Source organism: Chiloscyllium plagiosum, unplaced genomic scaffold (assembly GCF_037043375.1).
Source record: "Chiloscyllium plagiosum isolate Xiang-an unplaced genomic scaffold, Cpla_swu_hap1 HiC_scaffold_8, whole genome shotgun sequence".
In the NCBI taxonomy this organism is placed as follows: domain Eukaryota; kingdom Metazoa; phylum Chordata; class Chondrichthyes; order Orectolobiformes; family Hemiscylliidae; genus Chiloscyllium; species Chiloscyllium plagiosum.
In genome coordinates, this window is record NW_028270146.1 from 66,399,604 (window position 1) to 66,425,752 (window position 26,149).

The following is a 26,149-nucleotide window of genomic DNA, read 5'->3' on the forward strand; positions in this document are numbered from 1 at the left end:
AGACCTTGGAGTCTTTTTTTTAAAAAGGCAGAATTTAATCTTCCCCATCCAATGTAAAATAAAATGCAAAGACTAAAAAACCCATATTCAAAAAAATTATAGATTATTTGCAAGAATTCTATTGAGAGGTCAATCCGTCTTGCCTATCTTGGTGAACTCAGAAAACAGCTCTGCATAAATAGATTTACATTAATATCATGATTTTCCAACAAAGTTGTAAAGATGAATTGTAGTTACCAATAATTTCATCCAGGCATTCTAGATTGTCAACACCATAATTAAAGTTAGGAAAAAGATACAGCAGAGAAATTGATCCTTAAAAAATGTGATAGAAGTATTTGCAATTAAAATATCAGCAATATTATACATTTTTTTCATCAAATTGTACAAATAACAAAAAAACTAATATGGAACTGTTTTGGGAATTAATTTATTACAAAGTCAAATGCAAGATCAAATATTTGCTTTTACCTGGATCAGATGGTATATTGTGACAAGGGGCTGGACAGAAGACCTGGGCAGCAAAATCCTCAAAAGTGGTTGGCTCCTGGTGGTGTTGCACAATGGTTTCTAGGTATCGAGCTCGCTCCTCATAGCTGAGATTTGAGTTAAGTATAAACAGACCAATTAAAGCAGTATACTAAATTCAAAGCAGTCAATTGTACACTTTAATCATTGCTAGAAACTTGTGTTTCTGTCATAAGAAATGTTTGGAGGAGTCCTGGCTTGGTACCTTAGTAGAATTTACAATTGGAATTATTGAATTGTATTATATTTTCATATTCTCTCGTTAATGCATTTCAATCTTCAAGAAGGGAAGCTATCCCTTTTTGTACTCTTTAACAGGTATGTGGAGGCACAGAAAAGACTAAGGAAAATGAGGAATTTCAATTAATGAATGGCAGAGTTATATTGCTAGCGTTTGAGATTCTGTATTACAACTGACAATCGCAGTCCTCAGACTAATTAATAAGGCTTCTCTGACTAATAGTTAATAGCCCTGTGAAATTGTATAAGTTACTTAGCAATCAAATAATGAAAGGGGGCAGTATTATTTTGGTAGATTTAGTAACTAGAACTTAATAAATTGCTTAAATTCATTTTAGTTGAGGAAAACTGAGATCACAAAGGAATCTATATTCCACTTTCCCCAATCTCAAAATTTAGCTGTGAAAATAATCAAGCACACTAGTCACGAAAACAGAAGTACAGGTCAAATAGCTTTATAACTGTAGTGCTAATTTGCATAGCAAGCATTATAAGTACACACAGTCCCTGGAAGCACAATGCAGTTCAATATAAAACAACTGGTCGGAGGTAAGGAAAGGTTCATATGTTGGGTGTTTAAAATTCAACTCCCGTATTGGATTGCATTCACAAGCACTAGTGTTTATAAGTTGGACGTTTGCTAAATTGGGGACCATCTATTAACTTTTGTAAAATAACCTTCTGTCATAATTCTGTCATAAATATGGGGACAACAGTAATATACGATAACTTCCTTTTCTGTTGCATGAAGATAGAAAGTTACTTAGTATCAAGTTGTGTAGAATCCAAACATCAGCCAGCAGCTTATTGCAGCAGCTCATATTTTTTCTGTGAAATAGTGGAAAATGATAGCTTTAAATTAAGATACCCTTATACCTGAAACAAAGCTAACAGGGACAAGTTAGGTTCCACTAAAATACAGAAGGCAACATGCTGTTACAAAGGGTTTAAGCTTTTTTTAATATATAAACAAGTCGCCTACAGTTAGAAAGTATTTCAAATATTCAAATCAACAGCTGTGCAATAGGCAGTAACTTTGGAACTGCAGATAATAAATTACAATTTGCTGACTTCATGGCTTGTAGCAGATGCTTTAAGAAATGTGTTAAATAACATACCACAATTTTTTTTTCCACATTGATTTTGTTTGCAAAACCATTTGTAAACATTGAATAACACTATAATGTTAAGAAGGTTGGAGTTGGGAATGGGAAGCAACAATGTGTTAAGAGTTTGTACAATGAATTTTTAAATATGGAAACTGGAACTTGCTGAGATCATGTAGATATCTTAAAAATTACTGGTATTTAATGTAAGGGATACATGGGGTCAAATTAACTGATTACAGAAGCTGCATTCCAGAAACATCAATTTTGGACCAAAATTGTTCTTTTTTAAAATAAATATCATCAGCTTTTAAAAGATAGTGCAGATATTAGTTTATATTCACTTCATTACGCCACAGGTTCAACTGATACCATGATGGTTTTTCAAATAAAATACATGCAACTATCACAAAGAACTTATGGTTTTTACATAGGCAATTATTAAAACAAATTTGAGGATTGAACTCAATAATGGTGCAACAGATTTTGTTTATAGTCTGCTTCATTATTAATTACAGAACAATATCAAATTGCTGGTTCTATTTATTGTAAACTATTTAGATTTATTCTGCACTTTTCATAACATAGCATTCTCTCTGCAGTAAATAAAAAAAAGCTCCACATAAGTAATATCATGACTCAAGTCAACAGCCAACTCCCAGTCTGAAACAAGTACACTGAAATCAGAAGATGCAAGACAATCTCTCATAGCTTTCTGTTAAATCACTCTGAAAATATATACTATAGGTCAAACCACTTTAATCAAAGTTTCAAAACATTTCAAATTTAGCAGAATCCCCACACTTTTCCCAAGAAGTTATAAGTTAACTGACTGTGTACTTGTATTTATGCACATCAATTCTTGTTTGTGGTGGTCAGGGAAAGGCAAAATCAGCAGTGAAATTCCAGTCTTCATGCTGTGCATTCTGTTAATGGAATCGATAGTCTAATTAATTTGGGAGGGTGGTCATAAGTACCAAAGTTTGTGAACATCCTAACTTCGAACGAAATGCTGTTTTACATCTTAATACGACTGGTACGAGGTCTCAAATGGTTTCAAATCTCAAAAGGGATCCAACATGATAGGGTTTTCAAGAAAATTGTTGTCACTGCAGTGAATCTTATAATCAAGATTACTTTAAACAAAGGACGGACAATCTGTTTTGAAGAATTATATTGATTCTATTATAGTTAATTCCCAGTAATAAATAAAGATGCCATCATCTAAGCATTTCCTCATGGCTTTCTGATTACATTTTGACATTTCAGTTCTTTCGAGCAAGTCAACAATACAATTGTTTTTCACCCAGTAGTGTCACACTAAGCTGCTTTAATTTTGATCTTCCAGCTTCTGTAGCATCAGTGTTTATGCTTATACCAGACAAGTTGATAAAGACAAAATGCCCAATTCTTTTAGATCTATGAGTATTATGATTTTGAAGCCTGTTGTTGGTCTTGTTATAATGAGTACTACATTGATGACAAAACAAATTCATAATATTTCAAACTGCTTAATGATTAGATGTAACCATTTAGGATTCATTATTGTAATATTACAATATTTAATTGACTTTATTGCATTGTAACATTTATTTGGACAGGGACCAATGGTGCTAATTTGATGGGGTTTTTTTGTAGCCACTAATTCAGAGGGAGAATGGTGCTAAAAGTTACAATTTCAGAGTCTCCACCTGAAACATGTCCTTTACCATAAAAAAGAACCACCAAATGTTTACAAATCAAACGAGTAATCAGGTAACAGTCTTGCACATGGAAACAGAATCATGTAGTATAAGATCGCGCCAGGAATCAAAAAGAAAACAATATGGGTTTTGACAGTTGGATTCACGATAGTATCTTCATCTGAACTTGAAAATGAAAAAATATTTATGAAAGCATTTAAGTTACCACTGAAACATTTTTTGTTTACAAGAGTCAAGAAAATTCTTAGTAAATTAGCAAATAGATGCTCACAAAACACAAGACATGTTCACAGGATAAAGAAACAGATAGAATGCCAGAGACACAGCTAAGAGAATGACCAAGAGAAAGAGAAGCCAAGAGCCTCAAATATACAATTTTTTTTCTTGAAAGGATGGATGAACTGGGATAAAGTGTTCAAACCTTTTCTGAGCTGTTTGATTTTACCTACTCTGTGCATTTAACAAATAAACCAATGAAGAACCAACAAACCTGTAATAAAAATAGAGATTGCTGCAAAAGCTTAGCAGGTCTGACTGCACCTTTGGATAATGTTTTGGGTTAAGTGACCCTTCCTCAAACCTATTCTGTAGTTTGATCCATTTTTGTGGTCCGTCAGCAGTTTAAAAATTGGAGGACGTCAGAAAGAGACAATCCGAGATGATTACAATTAATCAAATTTAGTACTGCGGTCATATTGGCTTCTGGTACCAACACTAAGGACAGAAACAGTTTTCAACATGGAGATATAAAGCTAATATAAAAAGTAAAATTTAGAATAGATTCTCTTTTTGTTTGTGCCACTAGGGGAACGATGCGCTTATTTTATTTTCCATCTGAATGTCAAAAACTTTTAAAGTGCACTATTCCACTACAAGATTGTGGATGAAATTTAATGCAAGGAAATGTGAAGTGGTACATTTTGGGAGGGAGAATGTAGGGAAGATAAAGGGCACTACTGTAAATAGGTTGCAGATTCAAAGAAACCAAGGGGTAAACGTCCAAATATTTTTGAGGATGGCATGTTGATAAAGTGGTTGAAAGGCAAACAGGATTTTGGGCTTTCTAAAAAGAGGTGAAAAGTACAAATATAAGAGACCTATGGTGAATATGTATAAAATTCTAGTTCAATTTCAGATGGACGACTGTATCAAATTCTGAGCATCACAATGTAGGACAAATGTGATGGGTTTAGAGAATGTGCCGAAAAAGATTACAAGAGTGATTCCAGGGACAAGAAACTTCAATATCCATGGAATGGATTGGAGAAGCTGGGGTTATATCCCCTTAAAGAGAAGGCTCTGGTAAAGTTTTATAGAGCCAAAATCAAGAGAGATCTAAACAGTAAACAATGCAAAACTGTAAGGATTATGGGTAATCCAAGATGGAAGATGGGAGAAAATTGTGGCTGTAAGAGCTGCTCCTTTTTTTTGAAGAAATTTAGGTGTTGAAAGCGATTTCCTCGGATTCCAGAAGCAGCAATTACTGTTTTATGGGACAGTGTTTTGTAGAGGAATAAGATGGTGTTATTTTCTGGGTCTGTAGGTTGTGAAGGAGCAAAAATGGCCTTTAGTAGAGTGACGTGCGCTTCTTGTCAGATGTGGGAGTTTAAACAGAGTTTATGGGTCACTGCAGATTATATCTGCAGTAAATGCGGTTGGTTGTGAATCTTATCAGATCGAATGGACCAGTTGGAGAGACAGTTAGAAGCAATTTACAAAAGCAACAGTATGTGATGGATGGCAGTTGCAGGAAGGGGAGAAAGTCTCAGATACAGTCACATAGATGGGTTAACTCAAGGAAAGATAAGAGAGGTAGGCAGCTAGTGCAGGAGCCTTTTGTGGCTCTACCCATTTCAAACAAGTATGCTGTTTGGAAAATATAGGGGGTGATGGATTCACAGGGGAACGTAGCACGAACAGCCAGGTTTCTGGTATTGAGACTGGTACAATGCAATGAGGGGTAAGTCGGGTTCTGAGAGATCAACAGTGTTAGGGGACTCTCTACTCCGAGGTACACACAGATGTTTCTGTGGCCAGTTGTGTTGCTTCCCTGGTGCCAGGATCAAGGATGTTTCAGAGAGGGTGCAGAATGTTCTCAAGGGGGAGAGGGGCCAGCAAGAGGTCATTGTCCACATTGGAACCAACGACATAGGAAGGGAAAAGATTGAGATTCTGAAGAAAGATTACAGAGAGTTAGGCAGGAATTTAAAAAGGAGGTCCTCGAGAGTAGTAATATCTGGATTACTCTTGGTGCTACGAGCAGGGATAGGAGGATAGAGCAGATGAATGCATAGCTGAGGAGCTGGTGTATGGGAGAAGGATTCACATTTTTGGACCATTGGAAGCTCTTTTGGGGTAGAAGTGACCTGTACAAGAAGGACGGTTTGCACCTAAATTGGAAGGGGACTAATATATTGGCAGGGAGATTTGCTAGAGCTGCTTATGAGGATTTAAACTAATAAGCTGGGAGGCTGGGACTGCCATCATGTTCAGGGTTTGGATGGACAGGAATTTGTTAAGTGTGCACAAGAAAGTTTTCTGATTCACTATGTTGATGTTCCTACTAGAGAAGCTGCAAAGCTTGACCTGCTCTTGGGAAATAAGGCAGGGCAGGTGACTGAGGTGTCAGTGGAAGAGCACTTTGGGGCCAGCAACCATATTTCTATTAGTTTTAAAATGAGGATGGAAAAGGATAGACCAGATATAAAAGTTGAAGTTCTAAATTGGAGAAAAGCCAATTTTTTACAGTATTAGGCAAGAACTTTCAAAAGCTGAATGGAGGCAGATGTTCACAGGTAAAGGGATGGCTGGAAAGTGGGAAGCCTTCAGAAATGAGATAACGAGAATCCAGAGAAAGTATATTCCTGTTAGTGTGAAAGGAAAGGCTGGTAGGTATAGGGGATGACTAAAGAAATTGCGGGTTTGGTTAAGAAAAATAAGGAAGCATATGTAAAGGAGAAACAGGATAGATTGAGTGAATCCTTAGAAGAGTATAAAGGCAGGAGGAGTATACTTAAGCTGGAAATCAGAAGGGCAAAAAGGGGACATGAAATAGCTTTGGCAAATAGAGTTAAGGAGAATCCAAAGGGTTTTTACAAATACATTAAGGGCAAAAGGATAACTCGGGAGAGAATAGGGCCCCTCAAAGATCAGCAAGGTGGCCTTTGTGTGGAGCCGCAGAAAATGGGGGAGATACTAAATGAGTATTTTGCAACAGTACACTGTGAAAAAGGACATGGAAGATATAGACTGTAGGGAAATAGATGGTGATAATCCTTGTGGCAATGTCCATATTGCAAAGGAGGAAATGCTGGATGTCTTGAAATGCATAAAAGGTGAATAAATTCCCAGAACCCGATCTGGTGTACTCTAGAACTGTGGGAAGCTAGGAAAGTGATTTCTGGGCCTCTTGCTGAGATAATTGTATCATCAATAGTCACAGGTGAGGTGCTGGAAGACTGGAGATTGGCTAATGTGGTGCCACTGTTTAAGAAGGGTGGTAAGGACAAGCCAGGGAACTATACACCAGTGAGCCTGACATCGGTGGCGGGCAAGTTGTTGGAGGGAATCCTGAGAGACATGATGTACATGTATTTGGAAAGGCATTAGGGATAGTCAGCATGGTTTTGTGCGTGGGAAATCATGTCTCACAAACTTGATTGAGTTTTTTTGAAGAAGTAACAAAGAGAATTGATGAGGACAGAGCAGTAGATGTGATCTATATGGACTTCAGTAAGGCGTTCGACAAGGTTCCCCATGGGAGACTGGTTAGCAAGGTTAGATCTCACTGAATACGGGGAGAACTAGCCATGTGGATACAAAACTGGCTGAAAGGTAGAAGACAGAGGATGGTGGCAGAGGGTTGTTTTTCAGACTGGGGCCTGTGACCAGTGGAGTGCCACAAGGATCAGTGCTGGATCCTCTATTTTTTGTCATTTACAGAAATGATTTGGATGTGAGCATAAGAGATACAGTTAGTAAGTTTGCAGATGACACCAAAATTGGAGGTGTAGTGGACAGCGAAGAAGGTTACCACAGATTACAACAGGATTTTGATCAGATGGGCCAATGCACCTAGAAGTGGCAGATGGAGTTTAATTCAGATAAATGCGAGGTGCTGCATTTTGTGAAAGCAAATCTTATTAGGACTTCTACACTTAATGGTAAGGCCCTAGGGAGTGTTGCTGAACAAAGAGACCTTGGAGTGCAGGTTCATAGCTCCTTGAAAGTGGGCTCGCAGGTAGATAGGATAGTGGAGGAGGCGTTTGTTATGCTTTCCTTTATTAGTCAGAGTATTGAGTACAGGAGTTGGGACGTCATGTTGCAGCTGTACAGGACATTGGTTAGGCCACTGTTGGAATATTGCGTGCAATTATGGTCTCCTTCCTATTGGAAAGATGTTGTGAAACTTGAAAGGGTTCAGAAAAGATCTACAAGGATGTTGCCAGGGTTGGAGGATTTGAGCTATGTGGAGAGGCTGAACAGGCTGGGGCTGTTTTACCTGGAGCATCGGAGGCTGAGGGGTGACCTTATAGAAGTGTACAAAATTATGAGGGGCATGGATAGGATAATTAGACAAAGTCTTTTCCCTGGGGTTGGGGAGTCCAGAACTAGAGGGCATAGGTTTAGGATGAGAGGGGAAAGATATAAAAGGGACCTGAGGGGCAACCTTTTCACGCAGAGGGTGGTAAGTGTATGGAATGAGCTGCCAGAGAAAGTGGTGGAGGCTGGTGCAATTGCAATATTTAAAAGGCATTTGAATGGGTATCTAAATAGGAAGGGTTTGAAGGGATATAGGCTGGGTGCTGGCAGGTGGGACTAGATTGGGTTGGGATATCTGGTCGGCATGGCCAGGTTGGACCGAAGGGTCTGTTTCCATGCTGTACATATATATGAGTCTATATGCTGTTGCATTGTTTTGGAACTTGGGGGGGTTAAAAATAAAGAGATCAAAACAACAGCACATTTAAAAGAGGAAGACAGACAAAAGGCAGTGACCATATGGTCAGCAAAAAACCTACACTGCTAACTTACACAGCAGTGAATATGCACAGTTACTGCCTGTGCTGTTTGAGTTCATGTATCACTACCATTGGAGTGCATCTAGGAAAAATAAACAAACTGCGAAATTCACAGCTGACCTGCATGGGAAAGCTCACAGCAAGTGCATAGTTTTTAAGTGTAACCTCACTGAAGGTCTACAGTAGTGAGTAGAGTGGGTTCTTTCTTGATTATATATTTTATTGAGATCTGTCTCTTGATTAAGTTAGTCTGGAGCGCTGTTTTTTAGAGCAAAAAGATAGTGCTATTTTTTGGGTCTGTAGATTATGAAAGAGCAAAGGAGAGTGATATGCTCTTCCTGTCGGATGTTGGAGTTTAGGGAGATGTTACTGATGATTACGTCTGCAGGATGCGTATTTGGTTGTAAATCCTATCAGATTACATGGATCAGTTGGAGCGGCACTTAGAGACAGTAAGAAATTTACAAGAGCTGGGGGTGTAATGGATGGCAGTTAAAGGAAAGAAGAAAAGCCGCAGATACAATCAGGTAGATGGGTTAACTCTAGGAAAGAAAGGAGGGCTAGGCAGGTAGTGCAGGAGTCTAATGTAGCTATCCCCATTTCATACAAGTATATTGTTTTGAAAAATGTAGGGGGTGATGGACTCTCAGGGGAATGTAGCACGAACAACCAAGTTTCTGATATCGAGACTGGTTCTAATGTAATGAGGGGTACATCAGGTTCCAAGCGATCAATTGTGATAGTCAGAGGCACAAACAGAAGTTTCTGTCGCCAGCAGCGAATGGCTTCCCTAGTGCCAGGATCAAGGATATCTCAGAGAGGATGCAGAATGTTCCCAAAGAGAGGAGGGACCAGTAGGAGGTCATTGTACACATCGGAAATAACAACATAGGAAGGGAAAAGGACGAGGTTCTGAAGGGAAAAGATTGAAAGTTAGGCAGGAATTTAAAAAGGAGGTCCTTAAGGGTAGTAATATCTGGATTACTCCCGGTGCTATGAGCTAGTGAGGGTAGGAATAGGAGGATAGAGCAAATGAATGCATGGCTGAGGAGCTGGTGCAGGGGTTCATATTTTTGGATCATTGAAATCTCTTCTGGGGAAGAGGTGACCTGTACAAGGAGGACAGATTGCAGCTGAACTAGAAGGAGACTAATATACTAGCAGGGAGATTTGCTGGAGCTGTTTGGGAGGATTTAAACTAGTAGGGTAGGGGTGTAAGACCCAGGGAAATAATGAGAAAAGAGATCATTCTGAGACTTAGACTGTTGGGAAAAGGAGCAAGTCATGGCAGGCAGGAACAAAGCAGAATACAGGTAGGACTGATAAATTAAACTGCATTTACTTCAATGCAAGAGGCCTAACAGGGAAGGCAGATGAACTCAGGGCAGGTTAGGAACATGGGTGTGGGATATCATAGCAATTTAGGCAGCACGGTGACTCAGTGGTAAGCACTGCAGTCTCACAGTGCCAGGGACCTGGGTTTGATAGCCTCGGGTAACTGTCTGTATGGAGTTTGCACAGTCTCCCCATGGGTTTCTTCCAGGTGCTCCACTTTCCTCCCACAGTCCAAAGATGTGCAAGTTAGGTGAATTGGCCATGCTAAATTGCCCATAGTGTAGGCTAGGTACATTAGTCAGGGGTAAATATAGGGTAGGGAAAGGCCCGGAAGGGTTACTCTTCAGAGGGTCGGTGTAGATTTGTTGGGCCAAAGGACCTGTTTCCACACTGTAGGTATTCTGATTCTAACTCTTAACAGAAGCGTGGCTCAGGGATGGACAGGACGGGAAGCTTATTGTTCCAGGATACAAATGCTAAATGAGGGACAGAAAGGGGGGGCAAGAGAGGAGAGGGAGTGGCGTTTTTGATAAGGGATATCATTACTGCTGAACTTAGCGGGGAGTATTACTGGGAAAACATCCAGGGAGGTTATTTGGGTGGAACTGAGAAATAAGAAAGGGATGATCACTTTATTGTATTATAGACCCCCTAATAGTCAGCTGGAAATTGAGCAACAAATTTGTAAGGAGATTTCAGTTATCTGTAAGAAAAATAGGGTGGTTATGTTCAGAGATTTTAACTTTCCAAACATAGACTGGGGCTGCCATAATATTAAGGATTTAGATGGAGAGGCATTTGTTAAATTTTCTGATTCAGTATGTGGATGTACCAAGTGGATAAAGTGCAAAACTTGACTATTCTTCAGAAATAAGACAGAACAGGTGACTGAAGTGTCAGTGGGGGAACACTTTGGGGCCGGTGACCATAATTCTATTAGTTTTAAAATAGTGACAGAAAAGGAGAGACAGGACCTAACAGTTGAAGTTCTAAATTGGAGGAAGGCTAATTTTGATGGTATGAGGTAAGGACTTTCAAAAGCTGATTGGGGGCAGATGTTCACAGGTAAAGGAATGGCTGGAAAATGGGAAAATGGGAGGAATGAGATGATGAGAATCCAGAGAAAATATTTTCCTGCAAAGGTGAAAGGAAAGGCTGGTAGGTGTAGAGAAATATGGATGATTAGAGAAATTGAAGATTTGGTTAAGAAATCGAAGGAAGCATTTGTCAGGTACAGACAGGAGAGATCAAATGATTCCTTAGAAGAGTATAAAGGCAGTAGTAGTATACTTAAGAGGGAAATCAGGAGGGCAAAAGGGGGATATGAGATAGATTTGGCAAATAGGGTTAAGGAGAATCCAAAGGGATTTTATAAATACATTAAAGGTCCAAAGGGTAACTAGGGAGAGAATAGGGGCCCTCAAAGATCAGCAAGGCAGCCTTTGTGTGGAGCCGCAGGAGATTGGGGAGATACTAAATGAGTATTTTGCATCAGTATTTACTGTGGAGAAGGACATAAAAGATATAGAATGTGGGGAAATAGATTGTGACAGCTTGAAAAATGTCCATATTATAGAGGATGTGGTGTCGGATGTCTTGAAACGCATAAATAAAAACAAATAAATCCCCAGGACCTGATCAGGAGTACCGCAGAGCTTTGTGGGAAGCAAGAGGACTGATTGCTGGGGCCCTTGCTGAGATATTTGTATCATTGATAGTCACATGTGAGGTGCCGGAATACTGGGAGGTTGGCTAACGTGGTTCTACTATTGAAGAAAAGTGGTAAGGAAAAGCCAGGGAACTATAGACCAGTGAGGCTGACATCGGTGGTGAGCAAGTTGTTGGATGGAATCCGGAGTGACAGGATTTGCATGCATCTGGACAGGCAAGGACTGATTAGGAAAAGTCAGCATGGCTTTGTGCGTGGGAAATCATGTCTCACAAATTTGATTGAGTTTTTTTGAAGAAGTAACACAGAGGATTGATAAGGACAGAGGAATAGATGTGATCTACATGGACTTCAGTAAGGCATTTGACAAGAGAACTGATGGGAGACTGGTTAGCAACATTATTTCTTATGGAATACAAGGAGAACGAGCCATTTGGATACAGAACTGGCTTGAAAGTAGAAGACAGAGGGTGGTGGAGGAGGGCTGTTTTTCTGACTGGAGGCCTGTGACCATGGTGTGCCACAAGAATTGGTGCTGGGTCCACTGCTTTTCTTCATTTACATAAATGATTTGGATGTGAACATAAGAGATTTAGTTAATAAGTTTGCAGATGATACCAAAATGGAGGCGTAGTGGACAACAAATAAAGTTACCTCAGAGTACAATGGGATCTTGATCAGATGGGCCAATGGGCTGAGGAGTGGCAGATAGAGTTTAATTTAATAAATGTGAGGTGCTGCATTTTGGGAAAGCAAATCTTAGCAGGACTAGTACACTTAATGGTGAGTGTTGCTGAACAAAGAGACCTTGGAGTGCAGGTTCATAGCTCCTTGAAAGTGGGGTTGCAGGTGGATCAGATGGTGAAGAAGGCATTTGGTATGCTTTCCTTTATTGATTAGATTATTGAGTATAGGAGTTGAGCGGTCATGTTGCGGCTGTACAGGACATTGGTTACGTCATTTTTGGTGCAATTCTATTGGAAGGATTTTGTGAATCTTGGAAGGGTTCAAAAAAGATTTACAAGCATATTGCCAGGGTTGGAGGATTTGAGCTATAGGGAGAGGCTGATTGGGCTGGGGCTGTTTTCCCTGGAGCATCGGAGGCTGAGAGGTGACTTTATAGTGGTTTATCAAATCATGAGGGGGCATGGATAGGGTAAATAGACAAAGTCTTTTCCCTGGGGTAGGGGAGCCCAGAACTAGAGGGCATAGGTTTAGGGTGAGAGAGGAAAGATATAAAAGGGACCTAATTGGCAACTTTTTCAGACAGAGGGTGGTACGTGTATGGCATGAGCTGACAGAGGAATTGGTGGAGGCTGGCACAAATACAACATTTAGAAGGCATCTGGATGGGTATATGAATAGGAAGTGTTTGGAAGGATATAGGCCAAGTGCTAGCAAGTGGGACTAGATTAGGTTAGGATATCTGGTTGGTATGGATGAGTTGGACCGAAAGGTCTGTTTGTTCCCATTGGCAGAGCAATTAGCACTACTTTAAAATGATTGGCAAAATAGCAAATTGACAAAGTGCATATTATGACCCCAGTAGAAACCAATAACCTCTAAAAGAAAGGAATCCCCACAATGCCATGAGAAAGAATACCAGTGGACAAGGTTGTGGCAGAGTTGCAGTGCAGCATGAGGATTCCTGCCTGGAGTTCATCTGCTCCATTCACTTCAACTTTTTTTACTTGTTCGCTGTTTTCTTTTCTCACTTTAATCTACTTACCTTCTGTGGAGAGCGGGTTTGTGCAATGCAGAGGAGAGCGAGCTCAGCGCATGGGAGATCCAGCCATTGCGGGACAGTCAGCCCAACGTGACAGTGAGAGAGGTCCCGTGGCATCTACAATAGTGTCGAGTACAGGGGAGATCGAACTTAGCTTCTCAAGAGAGCTTGGTCGTGGAGACACCAGTGGGGATGGCACCATGGCTTCGTTGGGTCTGGAGCATTGCAGCAGCTAGGGGTCTGGAGCAGGGACTTTGGCAGTCAGTGGTATTGCGGCTGGTTGCAGTCTGGTGAGTAGCAGTCGCTGGGGGCCTGGGTTGGGGTTTTGACGATTGGAGATGAATCCCAATGTGGGAAGAATGAGCCCAATGCAGCAGTCAGGGAGCTCTCCTGCCATCTGCAGCAGTGGTGAGAGCTGGCAGCACGACGTTTCCTGGAGAGTAGGCCAAAGCAAAGGAGATTGAGCCCTTGTAGGGAGTATAAGCTCAGCATGGCTAAGCACTTAAGAAAGATTGTTGAACTTTTAATTTTGTTTATTTTTCTACTTAATACGAAGAAGGTCTGTGATGTACTTTTCAAATTTATACTAATATGGACTTTACTATTTAACTTTTAACTCAGGTGCAAAGTAGAAAAATAAAGAAACCAAGATTTTGTCTGTAGGTCCCTTTGTATCAAAGATGTTGCTGGGAATGGCGACACTGTACACTTTTCACTGTACTCATGTACTTCTGTCCTTGAGTACACATGACAATAGAATCTAATTCTAATTAAGAATTCATTGTAACAAGTCAACTAGAGTCACAGAGTCATATATATGTACAGCATGGAAACAGACCCTTCGGTCCAACCTGTCCATGCCGACCAGATATCCCAACCCAATCTAGTCCCACCTGCCAGCACCTGGCCCATGTCCCTCCAAACCCTTCCTATTCCTATATTCATCCAGATGCCTTTTAAATGTTGCAATTATACTAGCCTCCACCACTTCCTCTGGCAGCCTAAACCTATGTCCTCTCGGTCTGGACTCTTCCCCCTCCCCCACCCCCCACCTTTCAAATAGCTCAAATCCTCCAACCCTGGCAACATCCTTGTAAATCATTTCTGAACCCTTTCAACTTTCACAACATCTTTCCAATAGGAAACAGACCAGAACTGTATGGAATATTCCAACAGTGGCCTAACCAATGTCCTGTACAGCCGCAAAAGACCTTTCAATTCCTGTACTCAATACTTTGTCCAATGAAGGGAAGCATACCGTATGCCTTCTTCACTATCTGATCTACCTGCGACCCCACTTTCAAGGAGCTATGAACCTGCATTCCAAGGTCTCTTTGTTCAGCCACAACATGACCACTCAACTCCTATACTCAATAATCTAACCAATAAAGGAAAGCATACCAAATGCCTTCTTCACCATCTGATCTACCTGCAACCTCATTTTCGAGGAGCTATGAACCTGAACTCCAATGTCTCTTTGTTCAGCAACACTCACCATTAAGTGTACAAGTCCTGCTATGATTTGCTTTCCCAAAATGCAGCACCCAAAATTTATCTAAATTAAACTCCATCTGCCACTTCTCAGCCCACTGGCCCATCTCACTAAGATTCTGTTGTAATCTGAGGTAACCTTCTTCGCTGCCCGCTGCACCCCACTTTTGATGTCATTTGCAAACTTACTAACTATACCTCTTATGCTCACATCCAAATTATTTATATAAATGATGAAAAGTACTGGCAATGTAATTTAAGTATTAATCAAGGTGAAGGATATTTCAACCAAAGATGTAGATTCCATTTTAAATAATTGATACAAAAGTATACTTCATATAGTTCCAAGCACTTGCATTACTTGTTGCAGAAACGTGGTATCCCATCCAACTACGTTTTTTTCCAAGTCAGTCTTTGTTGTATAGAATAGTACCCCCTCAATTATTTCAGCCCTTGGATCACATTTACTAGAAATTCTCATTCATCTGCAGTCCTTGGACATGTTTACCACTGACAAAGTGCACATCTACAAACCCTCTCGCATGCAAGTCACAACAATACTAATGACACAGGAGTCCCAGACACCTTGTTCTTCGAGGCATTAAATGGTCTGGAGAGCTCTGGCAACACTGAAACAGCAGCAATGGGTTTTGTTTTCTTGGCCTTCCCAATAAAAAAAGAGTTTAAAGTCCCACCAATTTGAATATGTTTCATGGAATGTCTGAATAGGTTGATTAAAATAAATGTAATACAAATAGCAATAATGGAATTTTCCACTCCCTCGATGGCAAGAAATGTGAGAAAATATGGTGAAAATGAAAAAAATTCAAAATCTTGACATTCAGGAAAAAAGGTCCACTTTTCCCCTTAAGGTTAAAGGTACATTCAGAACTTTGCTAATGAGCAGAGACACCATCATTTCCATGCAATTGAATATCATTAATGATCCAACTCTCAGGGGAGTCAGTGACATAATGATAATGTCATGGGACTAGCAATCTCGAGCTTCATGTTAACTGCTATTATAAGGAAATTGCGTAAGTGCTGAAGAAGAAAATTCCTAGAGTTGGGGGGATAAGGACAGGAAAGTGAAACAATTGCGTTACTGTCACAGAGAGCCAACATAGATACAACCAGCTTAATTGCTTTCCTCTTTACTGAAATCAAAGATTTAAATAAAACAGCTTGTCGATAACGTTTTGAACAGGACATACAAAAATCACAAAGGGTAAAGGATTAACTTGCTATAATTGCTTGAAGGAGCTAATCATGCTTAAACTGGACATCAGGAACTTTTGTTTACTAGCTTCAGAGTTGCTTGCGTTATGACCTTTTGGTACACTGTACGGAAATATTAGACTTTACAGTAACCAGCTAATGTACAGGATATGTGAAAGAGTAATTATCAAGATTAAAATGCAAATAGCATGGATCTTTTGAACTAATCATTATATCTCTTACCTGTTTGTAACAGTTTTAAACTTCCTTTAGTGCAATAACTCCATATATCACTTTACTGTTTCACTTGTCCTACTTTCTTTTATTTATGTCACTTGTTTCCACCATATGATATTATATTAGGTCATAGCATACATAAATTAAGATGCTCGGTCGGATAGTATTAACTTCACGACAAGAAATCTTCGAAACATAAGTTGCTGCTTTAACCTAATATTTCAAAAGATACTATAAAGCAAAGCAACAGAAGACAAATAAAGCAGTTGTGTGGCTCTTCACTTTTAGAACTTGTTCAAGGAAGCTCCCAGTCGCTTCACAGCTGCAGAATTATTGGGGGCTAACAGTGCCCTGTTCACAGCAGTGATTCTTGCAGAGGGAATATGAGGCTCTGCATTACCAGAAAGTAATATTCTGTTAACATAGCATTATTGGAGTACCCACCTACTGTGCTTTTCATTCAATGTGATTCAGCTGAGAGCCATCTCTTGAAAAATTATGCTTGAAGCAAGGGTATAAAGTGAGTTTGTTAGCATGTTAGAACTGCAGTAACATAGGGCCCCAGAAAATTCCCAGTTGTGTGATGTTTTTTGTCTCCACACAGCCTGGTACATATAGGATGTTGCCAGGGTTGGAGGATTTGAGCTATAGGGAGAGGCTGAATAGGCTGGGGCTGCTTTCCCTGGAGCATCGAAGGCTATGGGATGACCTCAGAGGTTTATAAAATCATGAGGGGCATGGTTAGGATAAATAGACAAAGTCTCTTCCCTGGGGTGGGGAGTCCAGAACGAGAGGTCATAGGTTTAGGGTGAGAGGGGAAAGATATAAAATGACCTAAGGGGCAATCTTTCCACACAGAGGGTGGTATGTGTATGTATTGAGCTGCCAGTGGAAGTGGTGGAAGCTAGTACAATTGCAACATTTAAAAGGCATCTGGATGGGTATATGAAGAGGAAGGGTTTGGAGGGAATGGGCCGGGTGCTGACAGGTGGAACTAGATTGGGTTGGGATATCTGGTCGGCATGGACGGGTTGGAACGAAGGGCTGTTTCTGTGCTGTACATCTCTATAACTGTATGAACAGTCTATTTGAACAGGAGGCAAATTGTATCATGAACAACACAAAATGCTCCCTATCTGGAACAATCTATATTCCTTAGTGAGAATATGTTTCAGTGATATTGGTAATGGGAATACAGTAGACTTAAACAACACATTAACAAATTATTTCTGACAGCTGTCTTCTGATAATGGCATGAATGAAATAGAAAAAAAACTGCAGGCAGCTGCTGCAATCAAAAGTGAAATGTAATCAGAGAAAAATTTGCTTTGATCCAGAAAAAAATTATAACGGAAGTAGACTGTCATGCTTACTAAGAAGAAAACACATCTCAAGCATTCATTCCAGACGAGGAAAGTTGAGAACAAATGCTACTGATCGTTAAAAATAATTCACGTCTTAATTTGAGTAGAATCAGAAGACGACAACACTCCCTTTGTGATTTTTGAAACTGCAGGCCATTTAAGAAACAGGCTATGCATAGTTCACTTACGTAAATATCTTTAGGACTACATTACTACAAGACTATTTTTAGATTTTCTGAGAGAAAAGATGAATTTAGGATATCTGGTCGGGTCTGTTTCCGTGCTGTACATCTCTACGACTTGCAACTAGTAAGATATAGATCTTACTACCTATTGTCAGTTCTTTCATGCAAAACATCCAAGATCATTCCTTTACTGAAGACCCATTATTAATTAATTCATTCAGTTATTTAGTAAATAGCTTCAGGCAAGATAATGCACTGTTGCAGAGATTCTGAATGCATCTGAACATCAACCCTTTACCATTGTTCCTTAAGTATTATATTACCACTGACATAGCACATTTTATTATTACAATTTACTACATATGTTGGTGACATGTGAGTGGCCAGTGAGCATTTTGTGCAGTGTAGGTGGCTGTTACTCTCCTGGCATCTGGGTGCAAAATAAGGGACAATGCTGCCAAGGAAAAACATGCGGCCATCTGACCACAAGGAAGGAAGTAGTTGACAATCAAGAGACTACTCTGGTTTTTGGCTCAATGGTAATGAAAAACATCACCCTCTGGACAATAATGGCAGGGATGGCGAATGACGGACAAAAAAAACAGATAGAGATTATAATGAGGCACCAACTTGCTGAAGCTACAACACAGGATTATGCATGCCAGAAGTGCAGCTGCACGCAATAACAGAGCAGAGCCATCCTAAAAGCAAAAGATTAAAGATCTGTATCTGTGATATTTTGTGAATTATGGGGGCAATGGAACAACAAATTGGAGGATGATATTCCAAAAAACAATGCATAAATATGAGGTATTGCATTTTGATAAAACAAAAAGGGTAGGGTTTACACAATTAATAGTTGCATCTTGGTTCGTGTTCTAGAACAGAGGAACATAAGGGTGCAGTTACATAATTCTTTGAAGTTTGCGTCACATAGGGTGGATAAAAAGCGTTTGGCTGCTTGCCTTCATTGCTCAGTCCTTTGAGAATAGGAATTGGGAAGTCCTGTTGAGATTGCACAGGACACTGATGAGGCCTGTTCCGGAATACTGTGTTCAGTTCTGGTCGCCCAGGTTTTGGAAGACTATTATTAAACCGGAGAAGGTTCAGAGGAGATTTACAGGATGTTGCAGAGTAGGGAAGGTTTGAGTTACAAAGAAAGGCTGGGACTTTTTTCCACTGGAGCAAAGGATGTTGAGAGGCGACCTTATAGAAGTTTATAAAATAAATGAGGGGTATAGATAGAGTTAATAGTAGTTGTCTTTTCCCTAGGATGGGGGATTTCAAGATGATACCTTAAAATCAAAATTACAAATTGTCTTATATAAGAAAAATGTATCCTCTCTTTCCATTGTGATCTTAGGTGGCGAGAATTACAATGAATAGCTGAATGTTTATGCTCTTTATTGATTTTACACTATTATATACAACCAGGGAAAGAGAGAGAGAATGAGCAACCATAAGATTATTATTGTTGTTTCGGATTGTATCTTTAAAAGTGGGGTTAATTTGAAATGGTTTCATGGGATCTATTCAGGGGATCTGATAGGAAATATCGATTATTTAACTATTAAGAATTAAATGGAGGAATCAAATTCTTTTATTGAAAGTGAGGTGCCAGATATTTACACTTGGGGACAATGGCAGTTGTTTCTAATTTCACAATGATAAGATCCTGTGTCTTTTGCGACCCAGAAAGCTGTTACTGATATTAAGTGATAAACAGTTTGCTGACACTTATCTCTGTGTTTCAAAGATAAGAGATCAGAGATACCTTATTTGCAATTCTACATGGACAAAAATGGAAAATAGGAGCAGGAGTAGACCATTTAGCTCTTTGCTCAATAATTAATCATTCCAGTTTTCTCCCCATAACCCTTTAGTCCCAAGAATGTTCTCTAGCTCCTTCTTGAAAACTTTCAAATATTTGGTCTCAACTGCTTTCTGTGACAAAGAATTCCACAGGCTCACCACTCTCTGAGTAACCTCAACGCACCTCAGTTCTCATATCCTTAAACTCTGACCCTGGTTCTGGACTCTGGTCATTGGGATCATTCTTCCTGTGTTTACCCTGTCTAGTCATGTTGGAATTTTATAGGTTTCTGTTAGAAACCCTCATTCTTCTAAGTTCCAGAGAATATGGTCCAAACCAATCCATCTCTTTTCATACATCAGTCCTGTCACCCCAGGAACCCCATTGTACTTTATCCATAGCTTGAACAACCTTCCTCAGAAAAGGTTGCACCAAAAGTGCACATCATACTCCAGTTTTGATCTCACCAATGTCATATACTATGCAGGAAGACATCCCTGCTATTGTACTCGAATCCTCTCATTATGAAGGCCAACATACCATTTAACTGCTGCACCTGCACGCTTAAACTTTCAATGACTGGTGTACAAAAAAACACCCAGGTCTTGTTACACATTCCTCTTTCCCAATCTATTACCTTTCAGAAAATCATTTGCCATCCTGTTTTTGCGACCTGTTACGGGCCAGGCCAAACCCTAATTTTTCTAGTTGTTTTAAGCAGATGTCCCTAGAGTGATCAGCTTGTCAAACCACTCAGTTTTAAACAAAACAGAATTTATTTACAGACACCTCTATGATGACTGAATGAAACACAAGCAAAAGAAAACAGAATTTAGAATAACAACAATTTGAAAACCCCTGCAACTTAACAAACAGCTGTTCAGATTTCCTGCAACATCCCATAAACAGACCCCTTGGCCAAAAAGGTAAATTCAAACACAGGTTCTTACAGGAGAGAGAGAGAGAGTGTAGAGAGGATCATTGACTGAAACATGGAACATCTTTTTTCCCCAGCAGCGTCTCGGAGTACCCAGCTAAAACTAAACCAAATTAGAAAAATCCCTGAACTGCGAGAACTGGTCACTCCCCTTTCATTATAAAAATGTTTTTAAAAAACCTAAACGCCCATTTCCCCATTTGTTGCCTTAGGCAGTATCAGTCATAATCAAAGGGCCCAACCCCAACAAATCTATACCTCTGGTTCCTAAAACCCCTTTTGAAAAAAAAACCAAGGACAACATGACCTAGAGGAGCAGCATCATCACAGACGGAAGTAGATAACCACACACTTATCCACATTACACTTCTTTTGCCAAAATTGCACTGAAGCATCTTCCTCACAGTTCATCTTCCCACTCAGCTTTGTGTCATTTGCCAACTACGATATTACATTCAGTCCTTTTCCAAATCATTAACATATATTGAAAATAGCTGGGGTTCAAGCACTGAGACCTGTGGTACCTCACTAGTCACTGCCTGCTGCTTGAAAAATGTCCCAATTATTCCTATGCTTTGTTTCCTGTCTGTCAACCAGTTCTCTATTTATGCTGGTACACTAACTCTAATTCCTTGTCCCTTAATTTTACATGATAATCTCTTTTTTGGGACCATATTGAAAGACTTCTGAAAGTGCAACTAAACCACATCCATATCGAGTTCTGAAGAGGGGTCTCTGGACCCAAAACATTAACTCTGTTTCTCTCTCCATTGCTACCAAACTTGCTGAGTTTTCTTAACAATTTCTGATTTCATTTCACACTCACTGGGTCTTGCTTAACAAACCTCAGTTACATTCTTAAAAAAAACTAATACATTTGTTAAGCATGATTTCCCTTTTGTAACTTCATGCTGACTCTGTCCAATTCTGAACTGTTTTCTAAGTGCTTGATGATGAAATTTTTAGAATGCACTTTAGCAAATTCCCTATTATCGATGTCAGGCTAATCTGTCGATAACTCTCTGCTTCACTGTACTTCTTTTTAAAAAAATTAATGAGGTTACATTAGCTACCCTTCAATCCATAGCAAATGTTCCAGAGGCTATAGAACCTTGAAAGATGACCAACCAATGCTCTCCAACATTTGTGAGGTGTTATTTGTGTCTTTCTTTGTAGAGACACAACCAATGTATACATATATAATTACTCTGCCGATTGTTTGCTCCCCACAATAACTTCCCCCAATACTGATGTAACGGGCCTATAATTGTTGCCGTGAAAACCTTTTCTCTTCACCACATACCTATAGAGGTTTTTAAACATTAGTTTGTATGTTTCCTACAAGCTTACTCATACTCTCTTTTCACCTTTTTAATCAATCACTTTGCCATCCTTGCTGAGATCCTCAGGTCTGCTGCTCTTTTGGCCAATTTGTATGCCCCTTCCTTGGATCTAATACCACACTAATTTCCCTTCTAAGGCATGGTTGGGCCACCATTTCCACCTATTTTTGTGTGAGACAGGAATGAACATTTGTTGCAGTTCCTCCATATCCTCTTTACATGTTTGCACAAGATACAGTCATAGAGTCATAGAGATGTACAGCACAGAAACAGACCCTTTCGTCCAACTTGTCCATGCCGACCAGATATCCCAACCTAATCTAGTCCCACCTCCCAGCACCTGGCCCATATCCCTCCAAACTCTTCCTATTCATATACCCATCCTCATGCCATTTTAAAGTTGCAAGTGTTCCAGGCTCCACCACTTCCTCTGGCAACTCAGTCCATACAATACCACCCTCTGCAGGAAAAAGAGGCTCCTTAGGTCATTTTATATCTTTCCCCTCTCATCCTAAACCCATGCCCTCTGGTTCTGGACTCCCCCACCCCAAGGAACCTATCCATGCCCCTCATGATTTTGTAAACTTATATAAAGTCACTCCTCAGCCTCCGATGCTCCAGGGAAAACAGCCCCAGCCTGTTCAGCCTCTCCCTATAGCTCAAATCCTCCAACCCTGGCAACATCCTTCTAAATCTTTTCTGAACTCTTTCCGATAGGAAGAAGACCAGAATTGCATGCAATATTCCAACAGTGGCCTAACCAATGTCCTGTACAGCCGCAACATGACCTCTCAACTCCTGTACTCAGTCGTCTGACCAATAAAAGAAAGCATATACCAAACGCCGCCTTCACTATCCTAACTACCTGCGACTCCACTTTCAAGGAACTATGAACTTGTACTCCAAGGTCTCTTTGTTCAGCAACACTCCCTAGGACCTTACCATTAAGTGTATAAGTCCTACTAAGACTTGCTTTCCCAAAATGCAGCACTTCACATTATTTAAATTAAATTCCATCTGCCACTTCTCAGCCCACCTCCCCCTCACTGAGGACGAATGATCGGTCCTCAGCAAAGGACTCACCTTCATCCCCCTCCGTCCACACATCAATGAATTTAATACACGCCGTGACGTCGAACAATTCTTCCATCGCCTCTGCCTCCGAGCTTACTTTCACAATCAGGATTCCCGCCCTCAACCTGTCTACCCCCCTCCCCCACTCCAACCTCTCACCCTCACAACGCGCAGCCCTCTAATCCTTCTGCTCCAATCCCAACCTCACCATCAAGCCAGCAGATAAAGGGGGCGCAGTGGTATTCTGGCGCACTGACCGCTACACCGCTGAAGCCAAACGCCAACTCGAGGACACCTCTTCCTACTGCCCCCTCGACCATGACCCCATCCCCCATCACCAAACCATCATCTCCCAGACCATACAGCACCTCATCACCTCAGGAGATCTCCCACCCACAGCTTCCAACCTCATAGTCCGGGAACCCTGCACTGCCCGGTTCTACGTCCTTTCCAAGATCCACAAGCCTGACCACCCTGGCTGACCCATTGTCTCAGCATGCTCCTGCCCCACTGAACTCATCTCTACCTACCTCGCCACTGTCCTATCCCCCAAGTCCAGGAACTCTCCATATATATTTGAGACACCACCCACGGCCTCCACCTCCTCCAAGACTTCCGTTTTCCCGGCCCCCAACGCCTCATCTTCACCATGGATATCCAATCCCTCTACACCTCCATCCGCCATTACCAAGCCTCCAAGCCCACAGTTTTTTCCTCTCCAGATGTCCCCAACAGTACCCTTCCACCGACACTCTCATTCGTTTGGCCGAACTGGTCCTCACCCTTAACAATTTCTCCTTGGAATCCTCCCACTTCCTCCAGACCAAAGGGGTAGCCATGGGCACACGTATGGGCCCCAGCTATGCCGGTCTCTTTGTTGGCTACGTAGAACAGTTGATCTTCCGTAATTACACCGGCACCACTCCCCACCTCTTCCTCCGCTACATTGATGACTGCATTGGTGCCACCTCGTGCTCCCGCGAGAAGGTTAAGCAATTCATCAACTTCACCAACACATTCCACCCTGACCTTAAATTTACCTGGACCATCTCTGACACCTCCCTCCCCTTCCTGGACCTCTCCATCTCCATTAATGACGACCGACTTGACACTGACATTTTTTTTACAAACTCACCGACTCCCACAGCTACCTGGATTACACCTCTTCCCACCCTACCTCTTGCAAAAATGCCATCCCGTATTCCCAATTCCTCCGCCTCCGCCGTATCTGCTCCCAAGAGGACCAGTTCCACCACAGAACACACCAGATAGCCTCCTTCTTTAGAGACCACAATTTCCCTTCCCACGTGGTTAAAGATGCCCTCCAACGCATCTCGTCCACATCCCGCACCTCCGCCCTCAGACCCCACCCCTCCAACCGTAACACGGACAGAACACCCCTGGTGCTCCCCTTCCACCCTACCAACCTTCGCATAAACCAAATCATCCAACGACATTTCCGCCACCTCCAAAAAGACCCCACCACCAGGGATATATTTCCCTCCCCACCCCTTTCCGCCTTCCGCAAAGACTGTTCCCTCCGTGACTACCTGGTCAGGTCCACGCCCCCCTACAACCCACCTTCCCATCCTGGCACCTTCCCCTGCCACCGCGGGAACTGTAAAACCTGCACCCACACCTCCTCCCTCATCTCTATCCAAGACCCTAAAGGAGCCTTCCACAACCAAAGTTTTACCTGCACATCCACTAATATCATTTATTGTATCCGTTGCTCCCGGTGCGGTCTTCTCTACATTGGGGAGACTGGGCGCCTCCTAGCAGAGCACTTTAGGGAACATCTCCGGGACACCCGCACTAATCAACCCCACCGCCCCATGGTCCAACATTTCAACTCCCCCTCCCACTCTGCCGAGGACATGGAGGTCCTGGGCCTCCTTCACCGCCGCTCCCTCACCACCAGACGCCTGGAGGAAGAACGCCTCATCTTCTGCCTCGGAACACTTCAACCCCAGGGCATCAATGTGGACTTCAACAGTTTCCTCATTTCCCCTTCCCCCACCTCACCCTAGTTCCAAACTTCCAGCTCAGCACTGTCCCCATGACTTGTCCTACCTGCCTATCTCCTTTTCCACCTATCCACTCCACCCTCTCCTCCCTGACCTATCACCTTCATCCCCTCCCCAACTCACCTATTATACTCTATGCTACTTTCTCCCCACCCCCACCCTCCTCTAGCTTATCTCTCCACGCTTAAGGCTCTCTGCCTTTATTCCTGATGAAGGGCTTTTGCCCGAAACGTCGATTTTGCTGCTCCTTGGATGCTGCCTGAACTACGGTGCTCTTTCAGCACCACTAATCCAGAACATATCTTCAAGACCCCACTGTAATGTGAGGTAACCTTCTTTGCTATTCACTACACCTCCAATTTTGGTGTCATCTGCAAACTTACTAACAGTACCTACCCAGCACTGATCCTTGTGGCACTCCACTGGTCACAGGTCCCCAGTCTGAAAAACAACCCTCCACCACCACTCTCTGTCTTCTCCCTTTGAGCCAGTTCTGTGTCCAAATGGCTAGTTCTCCTTCTATTCCATGAGATCTATCCTTGCTAACCAGTCTCCCATGGGGAACCTTGTCGAATGCCTTACTGAAGTCCATATAGATCACATCCACCATTCTGCCCTCATCAATCCTCTTTGTTACTTCTTCAAAAAACTCAATCAAGTTTGTGAGACATGATTTCCTACACACACAGCCATGTTGGTAATCTCTAATCAGTTCTCGCCTTTCCAATACATGTACATCCTGTCCCTCAGGATTCCTGCCAATAACTTGTCCACCACCAACTTCAAGCTCACTGGTCTATAGTTCCCTGGCTTGTCCTTACCACCCTTCATAAACAGTGGTACCGCGTTAGCCAATCTCCAGTCTTCTGGCACCTCACCTGTGACTATCGATGATACAAATATCTCAGCAAGAGGCCCAGCAATCACTTCTCTAGCTTCCCACAGAGTTCTAGGGTAGACCTGATCAGGTCCTGGGGATTTATCCACTTTTATGCATTTCAAGACATCCAGTATTTCCTCCTCTGAAATATGGACGTTTTTCAAGATGTCACCAGTTTTTCCCAACATTCTATATCTTCCATCTCCTTTTCCACAGTAAATACTGATGCAAAATACTTGTTTAGTATCCCCC

The 26,149-nt window shown here is 41.4% G+C and overlaps 1 protein-coding gene across 16 annotated transcripts in view; it reads right to left on the reverse strand.

Moving 5' to 3' along the window:
* ralgapa1 (Ral GTPase activating protein catalytic subunit alpha 1) overlaps positions 1-26,149 on the reverse strand; it is a 315,513-nt gene that overhangs the window by 26,872 nt on the left and 262,492 nt on the right. For all 16 annotated transcript variants that reach the window (XM_087989919.1, XM_087989918.1, XM_087989916.1 and 13 more), the window contains one exon: positions 472-596. In XM_087989919.1, the coding sequence (XP_087846045.1) occupies positions 472-596 (125 nt within the window). Of the gene's footprint in view, positions 1-471; positions 597-26,149 lie in introns of those variants that run through there.